At 48.1% G+C, this 21,445-nt stretch overlaps 1 protein-coding gene across 9 annotated transcripts in view; it reads right to left on the bottom strand.

The window, feature by feature from the left end:
* LOC123760100 (anoctamin-1) overlaps positions 1–21,445 on the bottom strand; it is a 320,419-nt gene that overhangs the window by 92,377 nt on the left and 206,597 nt on the right. For all 9 annotated transcript variants that reach the window (XM_069325474.1, XM_069325478.1, XM_069325475.1 and 6 more), the window contains one exon: positions 21,083–21,243. In XM_069325474.1, the coding sequence (XP_069181575.1) occupies positions 21,083–21,243 (161 nt within the window). The remainder of the gene's footprint in view (positions 1–21,082; positions 21,244–21,445) is intronic.

Below are 21,445 nucleotides of genomic sequence, written 5' to 3'. Positions count from 1 at the left end.
CAGCCAATGCTGGATCTCGACAACCACTGGATGAACTGGATTAAAGGACCCGAGAGCCATGAGGGCACTACGAGAGTCAACAACAACTACAAAGGAAGACTGACAACGAGAAAGTAGGAGACGAAGAGCGTAGAGAATAGCATAAAGTTCTGCTGTAAAGATGCTAGTCTCCGGAGGCAAGCGACACATATAAGTGCGATCAGGAAAAACAACAGAGTAGCCAACACCGTCCGCTGACTTAGACCCATCGGTGAAGACAGAAAAGGAGCGGGAGTGAGAAGAAAAGTGCTCGAGGAAAAGGCGTTTTAGAACCGTAGGAGGGGTAAAAGCTTTAGTGATACGGGTCAAGGATGTACAAAACCGCGGAAGAGGGACCCTCCACGGGGGCAAAGAAGGAACAACACGAGGAGAAACATCAGAAATACGAACGGAAAGAGAATCCTGCAGGCGAGATAACCGGACAGAAAGAGGGAGGTGGTGAAGAGGAACAGGAACCGCAGGAGGGGTAAAAGTTAAAGCACGACAGAGGCGAGAGGAAGGATGTTGCAAGGACCGCGCAAGATAGCGAAGACAGTAGCGATCACGGCGGTCCTGGAGAGACAGGAAGCCAGTGTCAACATACAAGCTAAGGACGGGAGTCGAACGAAAGGCACCAGAACTGAGGCGCAACCCAGTATGGTGCAAAGCATCAAGACGGCGAAGAGTAGAAGGAGAAGCAGACGAGTAAGCAGGGCAACCATAATCGAGCTTAGACAGGACGAGAGAGGAATGTAAAGCAAGGAGAGTGCGCCTATCTGCCCCCCAAGAAGTATGGGACAAGACCCGAAGGAGGGTAAGGGCCTTAGAGCACTCAACACGGAGGTAAGAGATATGGGGAGACCAAGACAAACGAGTGTCAAGGAATAACCCCAAAAGCTTCGCGGAATCTTTGTATTCAAGGGGATGACCATAAAGTGACAAAGAGGGACGAAGAACAACCCGTTTCCGCGTAAATGTCATGGCACAAGTCTTAGAAGTAGAGAACTTGAAGCCATGATCAGTGGCCCAAGACGACACGGCATCAATTGCAAGTTGAAGCCGGCGTTGAAGGAGAGGCGAATCATCACCCTGACAACAAAGGGTAAGATCATCGACATAGAGAGCGGAGAAGACACCAGAAGGAAGAGAGGAAAGAAGACCATTGAGGGCAACCAGAAAAAGAGTAGTGCTCAGAACACTACCCTGGGGCACACCTTCGTATTGCTGAAAAGAGGGAGAGAGAGCGGTACCAAGGCGCACCCGAAAGGAACGACGAGAGAGGAAGCTGCGGAGAAAGAGAGGGAGATGACCACGAAGGCCAAAAGAATGAAGTTGAGATAGGATATGATAACGCCAAGTGGTGTCGTAAGCCTTTTCCAGGTCAAAAAGGACGGCAACAACGGAGGTCTTCGCAGCAAAAGCAGTACGAATATAGACCTCCAAGTTCACCAGGACATCTGTCGTGCTGCAGCACTTGCGGAAACCAAATTGAGAAGGGGAGAGGAGGTGATGGTGTTCCAGGAACCACATCAGACGAACGTTAACCATACGTTCAAAGAGTTTGCAGACACAACTTGTGAGAGCAATAGGGCGAAAGTCCTTAGGGGAAGTACCCAGAGACCCCGGTTTGTGAACAGGGAGGACAACGGCATCGAGCCAGTCCTCAGGGACTGACGACGACTCCCAGATCCGATTATACAGACTCAGTAAATACTGAGACGTGCACGGAGGGAGATGGTGAAGCATCTCATAATGAATACCATCGGAGCCCGCCGCCGTAGAACCGCAGAAGGCCAGGGCAGAACGAAGTTCAGAGAGAGAGAAGGGATCATTATAAGGAAGCTGAAGACGAGTGCAGAAATCTAAAGGACGAGACTCAAGGACAGGTTTACGAAGAAGGAAAGATTGGGGAAGATGAAGACCAGAGCTAACAGAAGAAAAGTGGGAACCCAGTTCGGAAGCGACCTGCAACGGGTCCGCCACAAGAGTATCATGGAGGCGAAGGACCGGTGAAACATCGGGAACGAACTTACCCGCTATCTTGCGGATACGCTTCCAGATCTGGGCCAGAGGGGTTTCGGACGTAATTGTTGAGACATAAGATGCCCAACATTCACGTTTAGCCGTACGGATGGCCCTACGGGCCACCGCACTCGCTTTCCGAAAGAAAAGAAAAGAATCCGTCGTCTGCCTACGGCGGTGCCTCTTCCAGGCTGCACGCTTACAGCGGACAGCCCGAGCACAGTCCGCATTCCACCAGGGAACGCACTTCCGTGGACCCCGAGAGGAAGAGCGAGGAATAGAGCGGAGGGCAGCGTTGAAGACAGTGTCATGAAAAAGGAGGAGAGCGCGAGAGAGAGGCAGAAGGGAGAGGTCAGGGAGAGCAGCACTGAGGGTAAATAGGGTCCAGTCTGCCTTAGCAAACTGCCACCTAGGGAAAGAGAGGGAAGGGCGAAAAGAGAAAAAGGAAACAAGGATGGGGAAATGATCACTTCCATGGAGGTCATCAAGAACCTGCCACGTGAAATCTAAGTAAAGAGAAGAAGAGCAGAGAGAAAGATCAAGACAAGAAAGGGTGCGAGTCCGAGAGTACAAATGAGTGGGCTCACCAGAATTCAGAAGAGACAGGGAAGAAGATAGGAGAAACGGCTCAAGGAGGCGACCCCGGGTATTCGTCAGAACGTCACCCCAAAGAGAATGACGACAATTGAAGTCACCCAGCAGGAGCACAGGCTCCGGCAAGGAGTCTAGGAGGTGTTTCAAATCAGGAAGAGAGAGCGGGACACTCGGGGGGAGATAAATGGAACAAACTGTGTACCATTTCCCCACAAAGATACAAGAAGCAGAACAATGGAGAGGCGAAGGAAAAAGTAAAGGAACAAAGGGAACATCTGCACGAATCAAGAGAGCAGAAGAATTAGAAGCCCCAGCAATGGCTGGGGGGGGGGGAGAGAAAGGAATAGCCACGAAAACGACCAGGACGAGCACCAAGCATTGGCTCCTGGAGACAGACACAAAGGGGCGAAAACCGCGAAATCAGAAGTTTCGCGAAATCAAAAGTTATTACGTTCGAGGAAATTGACGTAATAACCTCGAACGTTCCATTGAAGAATGGACAACGACGAGAAGAGAAAGGACAAAAACAGAGAACAAGGAAGAAACAAAGGCGAAAGAGCAACAGAGCACGTTAAAGAATATCAGGGTCGGGATCAGGGTCAGCAAAGTCAGGGTTAGGGGGCATGGGTAAACTGAGCAAAGACGGAGGGAAGGAAACAGGAGAACAGATCAGAGGTGGGCGGGCAGGGTCCGGAGGAGGAGGAAGAGGAGGAGACAACGGAGAGGAGCAGTCAAGGACAGCAGCAGGAAGAGGGGGAGGAGAAAGAGGGGAGCGCACCCCAGCAAGAGCAGCAACCGAAAGGGAAGCAGGGGCCAAAGAAACCTCCATAGCAGGAACAGGGGGCGCAACCACTGAAACGGGAGGGGAAGGAGCAACAGAGCCAGAAGTAGGAGCTAAGGAAGAAAGCGAAGCCTTCTTACCCGCCGGGGAAGAGGAAGGAGAGGAGCCAGGCTTACGCTTCTGACTTAAAGAGACAGGTGTCCCAGCAACTACGTACCGGGCAACGGATTCCAGTGTCTCAACAGGAGAAGCCGAACGAGAGCACACACGACGGCCGTTAGGAGAGCGATGGACATCCGCCTGCACTGACAGGCGGCGGGGAGAGCCGATAGATGGAGGAAGAGGATGGGAAGGAGGATCGGAGGGGGACGAGGAAGAAGACACAGGAGACATGACAGACCGGGTTGAAAGAAGGGGAACCCCAGAAAGAGGACCAGGAGGGGGACCCCTCGGGAAAGAACTCAAAGGAACAGAGGAGGGGGCAGTGGGCGTATCATGGTCCAAGGCCCGGAAACGGTTGAGAGTCTGAGGAAGGGGGGAAGGACGAGGAGAGGAAGAGCGCAACACGCGAGCATAAGAGATGTTAGTATAAGGCGGGAGCCGGCGAACCTGGCGCCTCGCCTCAGGAAAAGACAAACGCTCCCGGTGCTTCAGGTTAAGGACGGCCGCCTCAAGCTTGTAATGGACACAGGCACGGGAGAACATAGGATGGGCCTCACCGCAGTTGAGGCAGCGAGCTTGGGGAGAAGTGCACTCCGACTTAGAGTGACCTTCACTCCCACACAAAGGACAGAGAGAGACAGTCCCAGAGCAGCGGAGGGCACCATGCCCAAACCTCCAGCACTTATTACAAAGTCGAGGAGAAGGAATATACTCTTGGACAGAGCACCTAGCACCAGCAAGAATGACAGAGGATGGAAGGGTCCTACCATCAAAGGTGATCTTCACAACGCGAAGGGGTTGACGGCGACGACCACGAGGGGGACGAGTAAACGAGTCAACCTGGAGGACAGAATGGCCTTGGGCATCAAGGATATGCCGAATATCATCATGGCAATCCTGCAGATTCCGAACACCGGTTGCAACATGGGGTGGGAGGAGAATAGTGCCAACACTGGAATTCATCTGAACGTTCTTGGAGACCCGAACAGGGATCTCGCCAAGGCAAGATAAGGCAGCCAAGCGGGAAGCCGCATCCTGAGAAGGAGCAGCAACGACACGTGTACCGAGACGAGTGGGGTTGAAAGTAACACACGCATCCACGAATCTACAAGATGCCGATGGAGGGAGAAATCGTCAGGAGGCGCAGAATCAAGAGGGAGGAGATCAAAGTATTTGGCCCATGAAGCAGGACCAAACAAGGCCTGATACGCATCAGTACGGGAAGGAATCGAGCGAGTGCGGTTGGGGCGCGAACGGCGTTGAGAACCCCTAGAGAGAGAGGGGTCAAAAGGCGCAGTAGTCACAACGAAAGACTTAGCCACACCAGGGGACGAAGTGGTCACCACCGGGGGCTGGAGGCTCGACCCAACCTCAGAGGGAGGGAGGGGAGCTGGGGGAAGAAGTCAGGACGGTCAAAGGAGGAGCAAGGTCGGGGCCCAACGCAGCGGGAGCTACAGAGCCAGGTCTTCCAATACAGGCCGACTCGGGGGCTTGGTCGCCCACCCCACGAGCCTGAGAGGGTACAACGGAAACATTCAATGACATAGAGACGAAAAGTGACAAATTCATCCACGAATGTGCCCCCATACCCACCATGGAGCCACAATTAGAGGCAGGACACCCAACAGGAAGCTATCGCCGATCATGCCGGGGCTCCCTAGGGGTGCGTCGTGAGTATACGCCCCACAAACGCCACCTTAGGAACCGTCAGTCCGTCAAGATCGGGTTCAGCGACGAAAGGGGGAATGACAATAAAAGGTTCCCCTCGCTCGAGACATCGGGTACTACAGTTCTACGGGTGCAAGAGTATGCCTCCTCAAGCACCCGGGCGTCAAAATAGAAGAAGTCCAAAGAAATAATCCAAAACAAGCAAAAGGTCGGCAGGAAACGACAAGCAGATAGGAGAAGAGGGGGGAGAAAAACGAAACATAAGGAAAAGGAAAAGCGATCCGGCACAATTGGAGAAGACAGCAGCAGGAGTGCAAGGCCAGAAAAGGACAGAGGACTGCCCAACGGAGCATCACACTCCGGCAGCCGTTCACCAAGCCCCCTCACGACGCCAACGGGCCGGAAGGGGAGGGGTTATTTAGGCAAGTCTGTGCATTAAGCATTTAACACTTTGTTCTCCCACATAACAGGGCTCGATTAAAGGAGCACCAGAGGTCCCCGTACTATCTTTATTGCCTAGGAGAGGAATGGAGTTCTGTTGGTTAAATACCCCAGAATTCCTATATCCCTAATGGCTTTGAAGTATGGTACAGTGGATAAAGTCTGTACCTGCCACTCTGTTGCCCAGAGTTCGAGTCCCCTGGTGGGTTGAGTGTTTAAAAAGTTATAAACTTCAGCTTGCGGTTATTTAGGCAAGTCTGTGCATTAAGCATTTAACACTGTGTTCTCCCACATAACAGGGCTCGATTAAAGGAGCACCAGAGGTCCCTCACTATTTCATTGCATGGTAGAGGAATGGAGTTCTGTTGATTACATACCCCAGAATTCCTACATCTCTTATGGCTTTGAAGAATGGTGCAGTGGATGGTGTGTACCTGCTACTCTGTTGGCCGGGGTTCGAGTCCCCTGGTGGGTTGAGTGTTTAAAAAGTTATAAACTTCAGCTTGTGGTGATTTAGGCAAGTCTGAGCATCAAGCATTTAACACTGTGTTCTCCCACATAACAGGGCACGATTATAGGAGCACAAGAGGTCCCTCACTATCTCATTGCCTGGGAGAGGAATGGAATTCTGTTGGTTAAATACCCCAGAATTCCTACCTCTCATAAGGATTTGAAGTATGTTGCTGTGGATACAGTGTGTACCTGCCATTCTGTTGGCCAAGGTTCAAGTTCCCCGGTGGATTGAGTGTTTAAAAAGTTATAAACTTCAGCTTGCGGTTATTTAGGCAAGTCTGTGCATTAAACATTTAACACTGTGTTCTCCCACATTGCAGGGCTTGATTAATGGAGCGCCAGAGGTCCCTCACTATCTCATTGCCTGGGAGAGGAATGGAGTTCTGTTGGTTAAATTCCCCAGAATTCCAACCTCTCTTATGGCTTTGAAGTATGGTGCAGTGGATGCAGTGTGTACCTGCCACACTGTTGGCCAGGGTTCGAGTCCCTTGGTAGGTTGAGTGTTTAAAAAGTTATAAACTTCGTCTTACTGGAATTTAGGCAAGTCTGTGCATTAAGCATTTAACACACTGTTCTCCCACATAACAGGGAACAATTAAAGGAGCACCTGAGGTCCCTCACTATCTTTATTGCCTAGGAGAGGAATGGAGTTCTGTTGGTTAAATACCCCAGAATTCCTACCTCCATATTAGCTTTGAAGTATGGTGCAGTGGATAAAGTCTGTGCCTGCCACTCTGTTGGCCAGGCTTCGAGTACCCTGGTGAGTTGAGTGTTTAAAAAGTAATAAACTACTGTCTGCGGTTATTTAGGCAAGTCTGTGCATTAAGCATTTAACACTCTATTCTCCCACATAACTGGCCTCGATTAAAGGAGCACCAGAGGTCCCTCACTCTCTCATTGCCTGGGAGAGGAATGGAGTTTTGTTGGTTAAATACCCCAGAATTCCTACCTTCCTTATGGCTTTGAAGTATGGTGCAGTGGATACAATCTGTATCTGCCACTCTGTTTGCCAGGGTTCAAGTCCCCTGGTGGGTTGAGTGTTTTAAAAGTTATAAACTTCAGCTTGCGGTTATTTAGCCAAGACTGTGCATTAAGCATTTAACACTGTGTTCTCCCACATTGCAGGGCTTGATTAATGGAGCGCCAGAGGTCCCTCACTATCTCTGCCTGGGATAGGAATGGAGTTCTCTTGGTTAAATACCCCACAATTCTTTCCTTTCTTATGGCTTTGAAGTATGGTGCAGTGGATACAGTGTGTACCTGCCACTCTGTTGGCCAGGGTTCGTGTCCCCTGGTGGGCTGAGTGTTTAAAAATTATAAACTACAGCTTGCGGTTATTTAGGCTAGTCTGTGCATTAAGCATTTAACACTGTGTTCTCCCACATAACAGGGCTCGATTAAAGGAGCACCAGAGGTCCCTCACTCTCTCATTGCCTGGGAGAGGAATGGAGTTTTGTTGGTTAAATACCCCAGTATTTCTAACTCTCTTATGGCTTTGAAATATGGTGCAGTAAATACAGTGTGTACCTGCTACTCTGTTTGCCAGGGTTCAAGTCCCCTGGTGGGTTGAGTGTTTAAAAAGTTATAAACTTCAGCTTGCGGTTATTTAGGCAAGTCTGTGCATTAAGCATTTAACACTGTGTTCTCCCACATAACAGGGCTCGATTAAAGGAGCACCAGAGGTCCCTCACTATCTCATTGCCTGGGAGAGGAATGGAGTTCTGTTGGTTAAATACCCCCGAATTCCTACCTCTCTTATGGGTTTGAAGTATGGTGCAGTGGATATAGTGTGTACCTGCCACTCTGTTGGGTAGGGTTCGATTTCCCTGGTAGGTTGAGTGTTTAAAAAGTTATAAACTTCAGCTTACGGTTATTTAGGCAAGTCTGTGCATCAAGCATTTAACACTGTGTTCTCCCAAATAACAGGACTCGATTAAAGGAGCACCAGAGGTCCCTCACTATCTCATTTCCTGGTAGCAGAATGGATTTCTGTTTGTTAAATACCCCAGAATTACTACCTTTCCTACGGCTCTGAAGTATGGTGCAGTGGATACAGTGTGTACATGCCACTCTGTTGGCCAGGGTTCGAGTCCCCTTGTGGGTTGAGTGTTTAAAAAGTAGATATAACTCTTATGCCAGCTGTAAGAGTCATATCTACATTAACCGCACGTTCTCTGCCTTCCAGAGAACGATTTGACATATGTGGGACCATGAGGAGTTCTCGCGTTAGCGAGAAATTAACGAAAGAAGAGTGTTTTGGTCAGTGGCTTAGGCCCTTTTGGACGCCAAGATGGCGCCGACTCGTTCTCGTGCCATTTTGGCACGAGAACTACGTTCTCGTGCCAAAATGTTACGATGTCAGTGGCACCAGATTGGTCAAGAGCGGTGACGTGGTACAGGGAGTCAATGAGAAACGCCTCTGGCAAGTGTGACATCATGAGTGGAAGGAGGGGTCTAGGCGGCTCGCCCATGGCGCCAGGAGTTAGATACGACACGTCGTCAAGGGTGGACGTGCGATAGGAGGGTCCTGTCAGTCTGACAGCATTTGCCCCACTCCGGTGAATATACGCATTACCAGTGGTCTGCACGCATCCTGTGAAGTCTTCCTGAACTCCGTGAGGCGGACAGAAGAAGGAATTGACGGGAAACGAGCAACACGTGCTCCAGTGACAGGTGCTTAGCAGGAGTGGAGCCTGGGCAGTGATGTCAGGGACGACTGTACAGTTTCACCAGTCGGGTGATGACGTAGTGGCTGAGCCAGCTCACTGTGAGGAAGGAGAAGAACAAACTAGCTGGGAATACGAACGACTGCAGCCGGGAGTAAGGACTGCAGACGTAGTTGTGAGGAGGCGGCGACGGCCAGGAGACCGACTCCAACCCTTCAAGAGGTTGTGGTGGAGCACGGAACCTGCAGAGAGAAGCAGTATGGAGAAGACGCGTTTTGGGTGTTGGTTGAGGTCTTGGGAAGAGCATCAGTGTGTGTTGGGGTGTTCCCTACAGCAAGTCGTGAGCCAGGAACAGGAGCTTCAATTCAACCCTCAACAGAGGACGAGTCCACATCATTGATGGTGGAAGTAGGTAATTCAGTTTTCCCTCCCATTCCCCTTTAGTTAGCGATTAGCCAGAGTATCTTCTATGTCGTGAGCAAGACTCACCAATGTCTATGATTCTAGGAAGATACAGTAGTGAAGGGAGATGCTATAGACCTCTCACGAGATATATATATGGTGTGTGATTGCCCCTGTGGTTTGATGAAGAGATTACTGTGATTAGGACATTTATATTTACGTGTCATTTATATTATAAGTTTGTGCCAGAGGATATATATATATATAAATGTACAATTTAGTAGTGTAAGGCTTTGTGCCTGGAGTTACCTTATTATTATGAATATTGATGAAGTGAACTATATATTCTGGAGTTATTAAATAATATGTTCATATATCTAGTGGTTAACTGTGATTATGCCAGTGTTGTGATATACTGTGAACATGAAGGAATAATAGGCGCCTCACGCAAGATATTGTGAGTATAGTGAGAACAGTGAGGAGAGTGAGTGGGCGTGGCATCTCGCGAGTTGCCAAACGTTCTATAACACTGCATGTAGAGCGTGGGAACGCGCGACAGCTGGGAGTGTTGCCATTTCCCAGAGTGTTCCAGAATTGTGAAGAGGTGGAGAAGAGGCTTTATTCCTTTGACATGTTGCTGATCCCGAGTTGTGATTCTTTAATCTTTTAAGTAAACTACAAAACCACCGCCATGTCTGTGTCAACCCTCCATTACCTTGTTGCTACTGAGAGTGAGCAATTTAAACATAGTTACCTGTTACCAAATCGATTAGTGTTCTCTAGGTCACTACTACTACATTATTACTATTTCCACTGAAGTGCTATTGGACACGGGAAACACCAATTGGCGACCTATAGTGAGCGGTAGAGCCCTCTGTCGGGGCGGGCACATGATCAAGTGAGGTGATCGTGTTCTCACTTGCCTTTAAGCAATGAGGCCGGCCGGAGACAGACAGACTCTCCTGGTGAACAGTGGCACCGTGAGGATTGAGTGAAGACCCGTGGGGCTACAGTAAGTAACGATTACAACTACTAACACTTGGTGGTGATTGACTGACTAGAGAGAGAGCCACAACCACACACACCCCGACAATATTACATATATATTATATATATATATATATATATATATATATATATATATATATATATATATACATATATATATATATATATATATATATACATATATATATATATATATATATATATATATATATATATATATATATGTGTGTATATCACGAAAATAAACACGTGATTAAGAATGTGACAATGTCAGACCACGAAGGAAAAATGAAACAGGAAATTTCCTTAAGTACTTTCGTATACTAAATACATCTTCAGAAGGTCCTTCTGAAGATGTATTTAATATACGAAAGTACTTAAGGAAATTTCCTGTTTCATTTTTCCTTCGTGGTCTGACATTGTCATATATATATATATATATATGCGAACAAGCCTGAATGGTCCCCAGGACTATATGCAACTGAAAACAACCACCCAAAAGTGACTCGAGCCCATACTGCCAGGAGCAACAATGCAACTGGTGTATACAGGACACCTTAACCTCGTAATGGTCGAGTGGATTAAGGTGTCCTGTATACACCAGTTGCATTGTTGTTCCTGGCAATATGGGTTTGAGTCACTTCTGGGGTGTGAGTTTTCAGTTGCATATAGTCCTGGGGACCATTCAGGCTTGTTCACATTTGTGTTCCTCACGTGTGCCCCCAAAGAATGAGGTGATTCGATAAAATACTATGCCCAAGATTACCACCAGAGTACAGGCGGGCTGATGGGCAAAATAGCCTCGGCTACCATCACCTTTGACCGGTCGTAATGGTCGATTGGATTAAGGTGTCCTGTATACACCAGTTGCATTGTTGCTCCTGGAAGTATTGGTTCGAGTCACTTCTGGGGTGTGAGTTTCCAGTTATATATATATATATATATATATATATATATATATATATATATATATATATATGTCGTACCTAGTAGCCAGAATGCACTTCTCGGCCCACTATGCAAGGCCCGATTTGCCTAATAGGCCGAGTGATTTTCTTTATTTACAATAAATTGTTTCCAATTAGTTTATTTGAATTATTATTATTATATTATATTAACAACATAAATTATTGACTTAATTGTGTTAGTTTAGGTTAGGTTAAGATAGGTTAGGTTAGGTTAGGTAGGGTTGGTTAGGTTCGGTCATATATCTACGTTAGTTTTAACTCAAATTTAAAAAAACTTAACTCATACATAATGAAATGGATAGCTTTATCATTTCATAGGAAAAAATTTGTTGATAAATATATAAATTCATGAAAACTTGGCTTATTAGGCAAATCGGGCCTTGCATAGTAGGCTGAGAAGTGCGTTCTGGCTAGTAGGTACGACATTATATATATATATATATATGTATATGTATATATATATATATGTATATGTATATATATATATATATATATATACATATATATATATACATATATATATATATATATATATATATATATATATATATATATATATATATATATATATACATATACATATACATATATATATATATAATGTCGTACCTACTAGCCAGAACGCACTTCTCAGCCTACTATGCAAGGCCCGATTTGCCTAATAAGCCAAGTTTTCATGAATTCATTGTTTTTCGACTACCTAACCTAACTAACCTAACTTTTTCGACTACCTAACCTAACCTATTAAGATAGGTTAAGTAGGGTTGGTTAGGTTCGGTCATATATCTACGTTAATTTTAACTCCAATAAAAAAAAATTGACCTCATACATAATGAAATGGGTAGCTTTATCATTTCATAAGAAAAAAAAAATAGAGAAAATATTTTAATTCAGGAAGTAAGTAATTATCAAAAGAAGGCACCAAACCGGGAAGGCTATGTAGCACCATCAAATGCGCAGAATAATCAAAAGGCGCTAAATATCACCAAGGATGCCAATACGAGAACAAAAACGCATAAGGCGAACGATATCAAAAGTATCCAAGTCACCAAGAATTCTATTGAGGGACAAGTGACCGCGAGGGGCGGTCGGAAAGCAAGACACACGCTCGTTCTGGAAGTCAGGACATTCAAGAAGGACATGCACGACCGTAAGAGGGACAATGCAACTAGGACAATAAGGAGCAGGGCGGCGCTCCATTAAGTGACCATAGGTTAAGCGAGTATGGCCAAGACGCAACCTCGCCAGAGCTGTTTCCCATCGCCGGTAAAGGTGGTAGGAGGACGGCCACGAGGAAACACAACATTTAAGAGTACGTAGTTTTTTACCAGTAACAGACGACCAAGAAGCCTGCCAAAGGGAAAGGACGGAGGAATGGATAACCGGGTAAAAGTCGGAATATGGAATACCTTTACGAGAGATGGGACATGAGCAGACAGCTTCCTTGGCGGCAGCATCCGCACGCTCATTTAAAGACACACCAATATGGCTGGGAACCCAACAAAACTCAATCGACTTAAATTTACTGTGAACAAGAAACAGCCAATGCTGGATCTCGACAACTACTGGATGAACCGGATTAAAGGACCCGAGAGCCATGAGGGCACTACGAGAGTCAACAACAACTACAAAGGAAGACTGACAACGAGAAAGCAGGAGACGAAGAGCATAGAGGATAGCATAAAGTTCCGCTGTAAAGATGCTAGTCTCCGGAGGTAAGAGACACATATAAGTGCGATCAGGAAGAACAACAGAGTAGCCAACACCGTCCGCAGACTTAGACCCATCGGTGAAGACAGAAACAGAGCGGGAGTGAGAAGAAAAGTGCTCAAGGAAAAGTCGTTTTAGAACCGTAGGAAGGGTAAAAGCTTTAGTGATACGGGTCAAGGAAGTACAAAACCGCGGAAGAGGGACTCTCCATGGGGGCAAAGAAGGAACAACACGAGGAGAAACATTAGAAATACGAACGGAAAGAGAATCCTGGAGGCGAGATAACCGGACAGAAAGAGGGAGGTGGTGAAGAGGAACAGGAACCGCAGGAGGGGTAAAAGTTAAAGCACGACAGAGGCGAGAGGAAGGATGTTGTAAGGACCGCGCAAGATAGCGAACACAGTAGCGATCACGGCGGTCCTGGAGAGACAGGAAGCCGGTGTCAACATACAAGCTAAGGACGGGAGTCGAACGAAAGGCACCAGAACTGAGGCGTAACCCAGTATGGTGCAAAGCATCAAGATGGCGAAGAGTAGAAGGAGAAGCAGACGAGTAAGCAGGGCAACCATAATCGAGCTTAGACAGGACGAGAGAGGAATATAAAGCATGGAGAGTACGCCTATCTGCCCCCCAAGAAGTATGGGACAAGACCCGAAGGAGGGTAAGGGCCTTAGAGCACTCAACACGGAGGTAGGAGATATGGGGAGACAAAGAAAAACGAGTGTGAAGGAATAATCCCAAAAGCTTCGCGGAATCTTTGTATTCAAGGGGATGACCATAAAGTGACAAAGAGGGACGAAGAACGACCCGTTTCCGCGTAAAAGTCATGGCACAAGTCTTAGAAGTAGAGAACTTGAAGCCATGATCGGTGGCCCATGACGACACGGCATCAATTGCAAGTTGAAGCCGGCGCTGAAGGAGAGGCGAATCATCACCCTGACAGCAAAGGGTAAGATCATCGACATAGAGAGCGGAGAAGACACCAAAAGGAAGAGAGGAAAGAAGACCATTGAGGGCAACCAGAAAAAGAGTAGTGCTCAGAACACTACCCTGGGACACACCTTCGTATTGCTGAAAAGAGGCAGAGAGAGCGGTACCAAGGCGCACCCGAAAGGAACGACGAGAGAGGAAGCTGCGGAGAAAGAGAGGGAGATGACCACGAAGGCCAAAAGAATGAAGTTGAGATAGAATATGATATCGCCAAGTGGTGTCGTAAGCCTTTTCCAGGTCAAAAAGGACGGCAACATCGGAGGTCTTCGCAGCAACAGCAGTATAAATATAGACCTCCAAGTTCACCAGGACATCTGTCGTGCTGCGGCACTTGCGGAAACCAAATTGAGAAGGGGAGAGGAGGTGATGATGTTCCAGGAACCACATCAGACGAACGTTAACCATACGTTCCAAGAGTTTGCAGACACAACTTGTGAGAGCAATAGGGCGAAAGTCCTTAGGGGAAGTACCCAGAGACCCCGGTTTGTGAACAGGGAGGACAACGGCATCGAGCCAGTCCTCAGGGACTGACGACGACTCCCAGATCCGATTATACAGACTCAGTAAATACCGAGACGTGCACGGAGGGAGATGGCGAAGCATCTCATAATGAATACCATCGGAGCCCGCCGCCGTAGAACCGCAGAGGGCCAGGGCAGAACGAAGTTCAGAGAGAGAGAAGGGATCATTATAGGGAAGCTGAAGACGAGTGCAGAAATCTTAAGGACGAGACTCAGGGACAGGTTTACGAAGACGGAAAGATTGGGGAAGATGAAGACCAGAGCTAGCAGAAGAAAAGTGGGAACCCAGTACGGAAGCGACCTGCAACGGGTCCGCCACAAGAGTATCATGGAGGTGAAGGACCGGTGAAACATCGGGAACGAACTTACCCGCTATCTTGCGGATACGCTTCCAGATCTGTGGAAGGGGAGTTTCGGACGTAAGTGTGGAGACATAAAATGCCCAACATTCACGTTTAGCCATACAGATGACCCTACAGGCCAGCGCACTCCCCATCCGAAAGAAAAGAAAAGAATCGGCCGTCTGCCGACGGCGGTGCCTCTTCCAGGCTGCACGCTTACAGCGGACAGCCCGAGCACAGTCTGCATTCCACCAGGGAACGCACTTCCGCGAACCACGAGAGGAAGAGCGAGGAATAGAGCGGAGGACAGCGTCGAAGACAGTGTCATGAAAAAGGAGGAGAGCGCGACGGAGAGGCAGAAGGGAGAGGTCAGAGAGAGCAGCACTGAGGGTAAATAGGTTCCAGTCCGCCTTAGCAAACTGTCACCTAGGGAAGGAGAGGGAAGGACGAAAAGAGAAAAAGGAAATAAGGATGGGGAAATGGTCACTGCAATGGAGGTCATCAAGAACCTGACACGTGAAATCTAAGTAAAGAGAAGAAGAGCAAAGAGAAAGATCAAGACAGGAAAGGGTGCGAGTCCGAGAGTCTAAATGAGTGGGCTCACCAGAATTCAGAAGAGACAGGGAAGAAGAGAGGATAAACGGCTCAAGAAGGCGACCTCGGGTATTTGTCAGAACATCACCCCCAAATAGAATGACGACAATTGAAATCACCCAGCAGGAGCACAGGCTCCGGCAAGGAGTCCAGGAGGTGTTTCAGATCAGGAAGAGAAAGTGGGACACTCGGGGGAAGATAAATGGGAGATAATAACAAACTGTGTACCACTTCCCCACAAAGATACGTGCAGCAAAACAATGGGGAGGTGAAGGAAAAAGTAAGGGGATAAAGGGACCATCAGAGTGAATAAAGAGAGCAGAAGAATTAGGAGCCCCAGCAACAGCTGGGGGGGGGGGGGAGAGAAAGGAATAGCCACGAAAACGACCAGGACGAGCACCAAGCATCGGCTCCTGGAGAGAGACACAAAAGGGCGAAAACCGCGAAATCAGAAGTTGGAGTTCGAGGAAATTGGCGTAATACCCTTGAACGTTCCATTGAAGAATAGACAATGACAAGAAGAGAAAAGACAACAACAGAGAACAAGGATGAAACAAAGGCGAAAGAGCAACGTAGCACGTTAAAGAATACCAGGGTCGGGATCAGGGTCAGCAAAGTCAGGGTTAGGGGGCATGGGTAAACTGAGCAAAGACGAAGGAAAGGAAGCGGGAGAACAGACCAGTGGTGGGCGGGCGGGGTCCAGAGGAAGAGAAGGAGACAACAGAGAGGAGCAGTCAAGGACAGCAGCAGGAAGAGGGGAAGTTGAAAGAGGGGAGCGCACCTCAGCAAGGGCAGCAACCGAGAGGGAAGCGGGGACCAAAGAAACCTCCATAGCAGGAACAGGGGGCGCAACCACTGAAATGGGAGGGGAAGGAGTGATAGAGGCAGAAATTGGGGCCGAGGAAGAAAGCGAAACCTTCTTACCCGCCGGGGAGGAGGAAGGAGAGGAGCCAGGCTTACGCTTCTGACTAAAAGAGACCAGTGTCCCAGCAACTGCGTACTGGGCAACGGATTCTAGCATCTCAACAGGAGAAGCTGAACGAGAGCACACACGACGGCCGTTTGGAGAGCGATGGACATCAGCCCGCACCGACAGGCGGCGGGGAGAGGCAAGAGATGGAGGGGAAGGATGGGAAGGAGGAACGGAGGGAGACGAGGAAGAAGACACAGGAGACAAGACAGACCGGGTAGAAAGAAGGGGAACCCCAGACAGAGGACCAGGAAGTGGATCCTTCGGGACAGAACTCAAAGGAACAGAGGAGGGGGCAGTGGGTGCATCAGGGTCCAAGGCCCGGAAACGGTTGTGAGTCTGAGGAAGGTGGGAAGGACGAGCAGAGGAAGAGTGCAACACGCGAGCATAAGAAATATTAGCATAAGGCGGGAGCCGGCGAACCTGGCGCCTCGCCTCAGGAAAAGATAAACGCTCCCGGTGCTTCAAGTTGAGGACGGCTGCCTCAAGCTTGTAATGGACACACGCACGGGAGAAGGTAGGATGGGCCTCACCGCAGTTGAGGCAACGAGCCCGGGGAGAAGAGTGACCTTCGCCACCACACAAAGGACAGAGAGAGAGAGACAGTCCCAGACCAGTAGAGGGCACCATGCCCAAACCTCCAGCACTTGTTACAGAGCCTAGGAGAAGGAATGTACTCCTGGACAGAGCACCTGGCACCAGCAAGAATGACAGAGGGTGGAAGTGTCCGACCATCAAAGATAATCTTCAAAACCCGAAGGGGTTGACGGCGACTACCACGAGGGGGACGAGTAAACGTGTCCACCTAGAGAATAGAATGACCCTGGGCATCAAGGATATGTCGAATATCGTCGTGGCAGTCTCGCAGATCCCGAACACCGGTCGCAACATGGAGCAGGAGGAGAATAGTGCTAACACTGTCGTTCAACTGAGCGTTCTTGGAGACCCGAACAGGGGTCTCGCCAAGGCAAGATAAGGCAGACAAGCGGGAAGCTTCATCCTGAGAAGGAGCAGCAACGACACATGTACCGAGACGAGTGGGGTTGAAGGTAACAGAGGCATCCAGGGAATCAACGAGATGTCGATGGAGGGAGAAATAGTCAGGAGGCGCAGAATCAAGAGGGAGGAGATCAAAATATTTGGTCCACGAAGCGGGACCAAACAAGGCTTGATAGGTATCAGAACGGGAAGGAATCGAGCAAGGGCGGCCGTGACGAGGACGGCGTTGAGAACCCCCAGAGAGAGAGGGGTTAAAAGGCTAAGTAGTTACAACGAGATATGGAGCCATGTCAGGGGACGAGGTAGTCACCACTGGGGGCTTGGGGCTCGACCCACCCACAGAGAAGGGAGGGGAGCCGAGGGGAGGAATCAGAGAGGCCAAAGGAGGAGCAAGGCTGGGGCCCAATGCAGCGGAGGCTACAGAGCCCGGTCTTCCAACACAGACCGACTCGGGCTTGGTCGCCCACCGCACGAGCCTGAGAAGGTAAAGGAGAAACAGTATACATCATCGCTATGAGAAAAACATTCGTTCTCGAATGTGCCCCCACACCCACCGTGGAGCCACAATTAGGGTCAGGACACCCAACAAGAAGCTATCGCCGATCATGCCGGGGCCTCCTAGGGGTGCGTCGGGAGTATACGCCCCACAAACACCACCTTAAGAAACGACAATCCGTCGAGATCGGGTTAAGTGACGAAAGGGGGATTGACAATAAAAGGTTCCCCTCGCTCTCGATGTTGGGTACTACAGTTCTACGGGTGCAAGAGTATGTCTCCTCAAGCACCCGGGCGTCAAAATAGAAGAAGTCCAAAGGAATAACCAAAACAAGCAAAAGGTCGGCAAGAAACGGCAAGCAGATAGGAGAAGAGAGGGGAGAAAAACGAAACAGAAGGAAAAGGAAAAGTAGCTCAGCACAGTTGGAGAGGACAGCGGCAGGAGCACAAGGCAACGAAAGGACATAGGACTGTCCCAAGGAGCATCACACTCCGGCAGCCACCCAATAAGCCCCCCTCACGGCATCAACGAGCTGAGCGGGGAGGGGGGTAAACGAGTGAGATACTTGTCAATTCAGTTGCTGTGTTCATTTTTTTTTTATATGAATGGGTGGTAGTCTGTTTCATTCATTCCTATGCTCAATAAACGATCTTAGGGTATGCACTCTAATTATTAGATATAAATAAATAATTTTTTTAGCCGAGGGCACTATCAATCTTTTTCTTGTAATTAAATCAGTCTACTATAAGTATTTGAACAAATAAGCTGTTCTATAATTCGACGAAGAGAGAATGAATTGGTTTAAATGGGACATAAATAGGGTCTTCTATATATCACCTCTATACTGGTGATATGATTGAAGGGTATAAGTTGATAAAATGGGTATGAAAAGGAGTTTCTATTTTGAGTATTTATCAGACATTCGTATATAACAGTGTGAACATTGCCTATATATACAAAACAAGGAAATAGCACATTCTGTTATTTATTTCTTTTTATAGCATTTGTTGATTGCCTCAACTTTTTTGAAGTTATCTTGAAATGATTTTTGGGGCATAGCGTCCCCGTGGCCCGGTCCTCGATCAGACCTCTTTTTTGTTACACAACCCCAGGAAACAACTCGTAACAGCTGTCTAACTCCCAGGTACCTATTTATTGCTAGGTGAACAGGCACCTCAGGGTCAAAGAAACTCTGTCCATTTGTTTCCGCCACCGGTGGGGATTGAACCCCGGAACTTTAGGACTACAAATCCTGAGCGCTGTCCACTTTGCCGTAAGGGCCCAACATGCGTGGAAATGAATAGGGGCTCCTGTATGGCCCCTCCAAAAAGGCCTTCTGGAATTTCATTCATATGTTGAATATGAGATACTTTAACTATAAATAATCTTAGAAAATGGTATTTAATATTAAATCATTGAAAATGTGATTAAATATGCTAACGCAGAAAACGGACTTAAATCTGCATTAAACCCAGGTCTTTAACTAAGGAAGGTCTGTTTTACCCTATTGTCTTTGACTGGGGACTGTCTGAATTACATCGTAGTCTTTGACTAAGGAAGGTTTGTATTTCACTATAAAAAGTCGTAATTTCAAACTCCAAATATGTGCAGTGAGCCAGAATTCGGCTTCTAAATAACGCTCCTGAGTCAGGAAAACCCTTCCCCCTGTAACAACAGGCCTCGCTCCGAGGGTACCAACACCCAAGCGAGGTCAAACAGGACCCAAGCCCCTCAAGTCAACTCCTTTCCAGCTCCGAACTAGTGAACAGGCACATTATTTAATATGACTATACACCCACCCACACACACACACAATAGTGTCCATAGACAATGCTTGGAAAGAATATTACTTAGGGAGGATGAAGACCAGCTAGTTGTGACTTCATTGTACATTAAGGATGACTATCCATGCGAGGTACCTAGGTAATAAAATTTTGGGATGACAGAAGGGAGCCCTTAGATTTTCTTGGGGAAAAATATTGAAACTGGGGATAAATATGAAGTGCGATAAAATATGCAATCACTGAAAACGGTCTTATTGAAGAAGATGAAAATCTTTGTTGGCTGATGACGTCATCAAACATTAGGAATAGCTGTTCCTGAGTGCATTATTCCAGGCCAGCGAATGTAGAGATGATGGGGAGGTAGCTCTTTAATCACCTTAGGAGAAAATATCAGGGGCCAAATCGCGGCTGTTTATTCCCTATGGTAAAATTTACAATGTCAAATAGAGACTTGCAGGAATAGGTTGCAGGAACATTCCACATGAACATTTTCCGTACTAAATTGGAGCCGTTGAGTTCCTCGGAAACATTTACGTTATTTTTTCCTATGCCATAACAGATCCGCGGAGAACAGTAAAACGAATCCATTATGTCATAATTTATAATACTGACACGGTATGTGGACCAGAAAAGATGGTAGACCCCTGCTGTACAAGAGAGAAAGAGGACCAGAGAGGGAGGTGGTAGACCCCTGCTGTACAAGAGGGGAGGTGGACTAGAAGAGGTGGTAGACCCCTGCTGTACAAGAGAAGAGGTAGATCAGAAGAGGTGGTAAACCCCTGCTGTACATGAGAGGAGGTGGACCAGAAAATGTGGTAGACCCCTGCTGTATAAGAGAGGAGGAGGAGGACTTGAAGAGGTGGTAGACCCCTGCTGTATAAGAGAGGAGGACCAGAAGAGGTGGTAGACCCCTGCTGTACAAGAAAGGAGATGGACCAGAAGAGGTGGTAGACCCCTGCTGTACAAGAGAGAAGGAGAACCAGAAGAGATGGTAGACCCCTGCTGTACAAGACAAGAGGAGGACCAGAAGAGGTGGTAGACCCCTGCTGTGCAAGAGAGGAAGTGGACCAGATGAGGTGGTAGACCCCTGTTGTAGAAGAGAGGAGGTGGACCGGAAGAGGTGGTAGACCCCTGTTGTACAAGACAGGAGGTGGACAAGAAGAGGTGGTAGACCCCTGATGTACAAGAGAGGTGGTGGACAAGAAGAGGTGGTAGACCCCTGATGTACAAGAGAGGAGGTGGACAAGAAGAGGTGGTAGACCCCTGCTGTACAAGAGAGGAAGTGGACCAGATGAGGTGGTAGACCCCTGATGTACAAGAGAGGAGGTGGACAAGAAGAGGTGGTAGACCCCTGATGTACAAGTGAGGAGGTGGACAAGAAGAGGTGGTAGACCCCTGCTGTACAAGAGAGGAGGAGGACGTGAGGCAACTCACCCCACAGGGCCATAAAGGCGGTGAAGAAGATGGTGGCCGGGTTGTCTACGAGGTAAGTGAGTCTGGCGGGCTGGCACGCCTTCGCCAGCTTCCAGTGCTGGCAGTGGAGGTCACACAGCGGGCACATGGTCACGTTCTGCATCACCTCACATATGTCGCTGCTGCAACATATTGGTAGCATTACTTACATATGAATAATGGAAATTTAAGACAATCTATTGGCATACACACATGCACATGCAAATGCGCACACACACACACACACACACACACAAATGTACATGCAAGCACATACACATGCATATGCAAACACACACACATGCAAGCACGCACACACACACACGCACATGCAAGCACAAACAC

This window comes from Procambarus clarkii, chromosome 16 (assembly GCF_040958095.1).
Source record: "Procambarus clarkii isolate CNS0578487 chromosome 16, FALCON_Pclarkii_2.0, whole genome shotgun sequence".
Taxonomy (NCBI): domain Eukaryota; kingdom Metazoa; phylum Arthropoda; class Malacostraca; order Decapoda; family Cambaridae; genus Procambarus; species Procambarus clarkii.
Note: the sequence above shows the minus strand (reverse complement) of the source record. Positions and strands in the feature narration are given on the sequence as shown.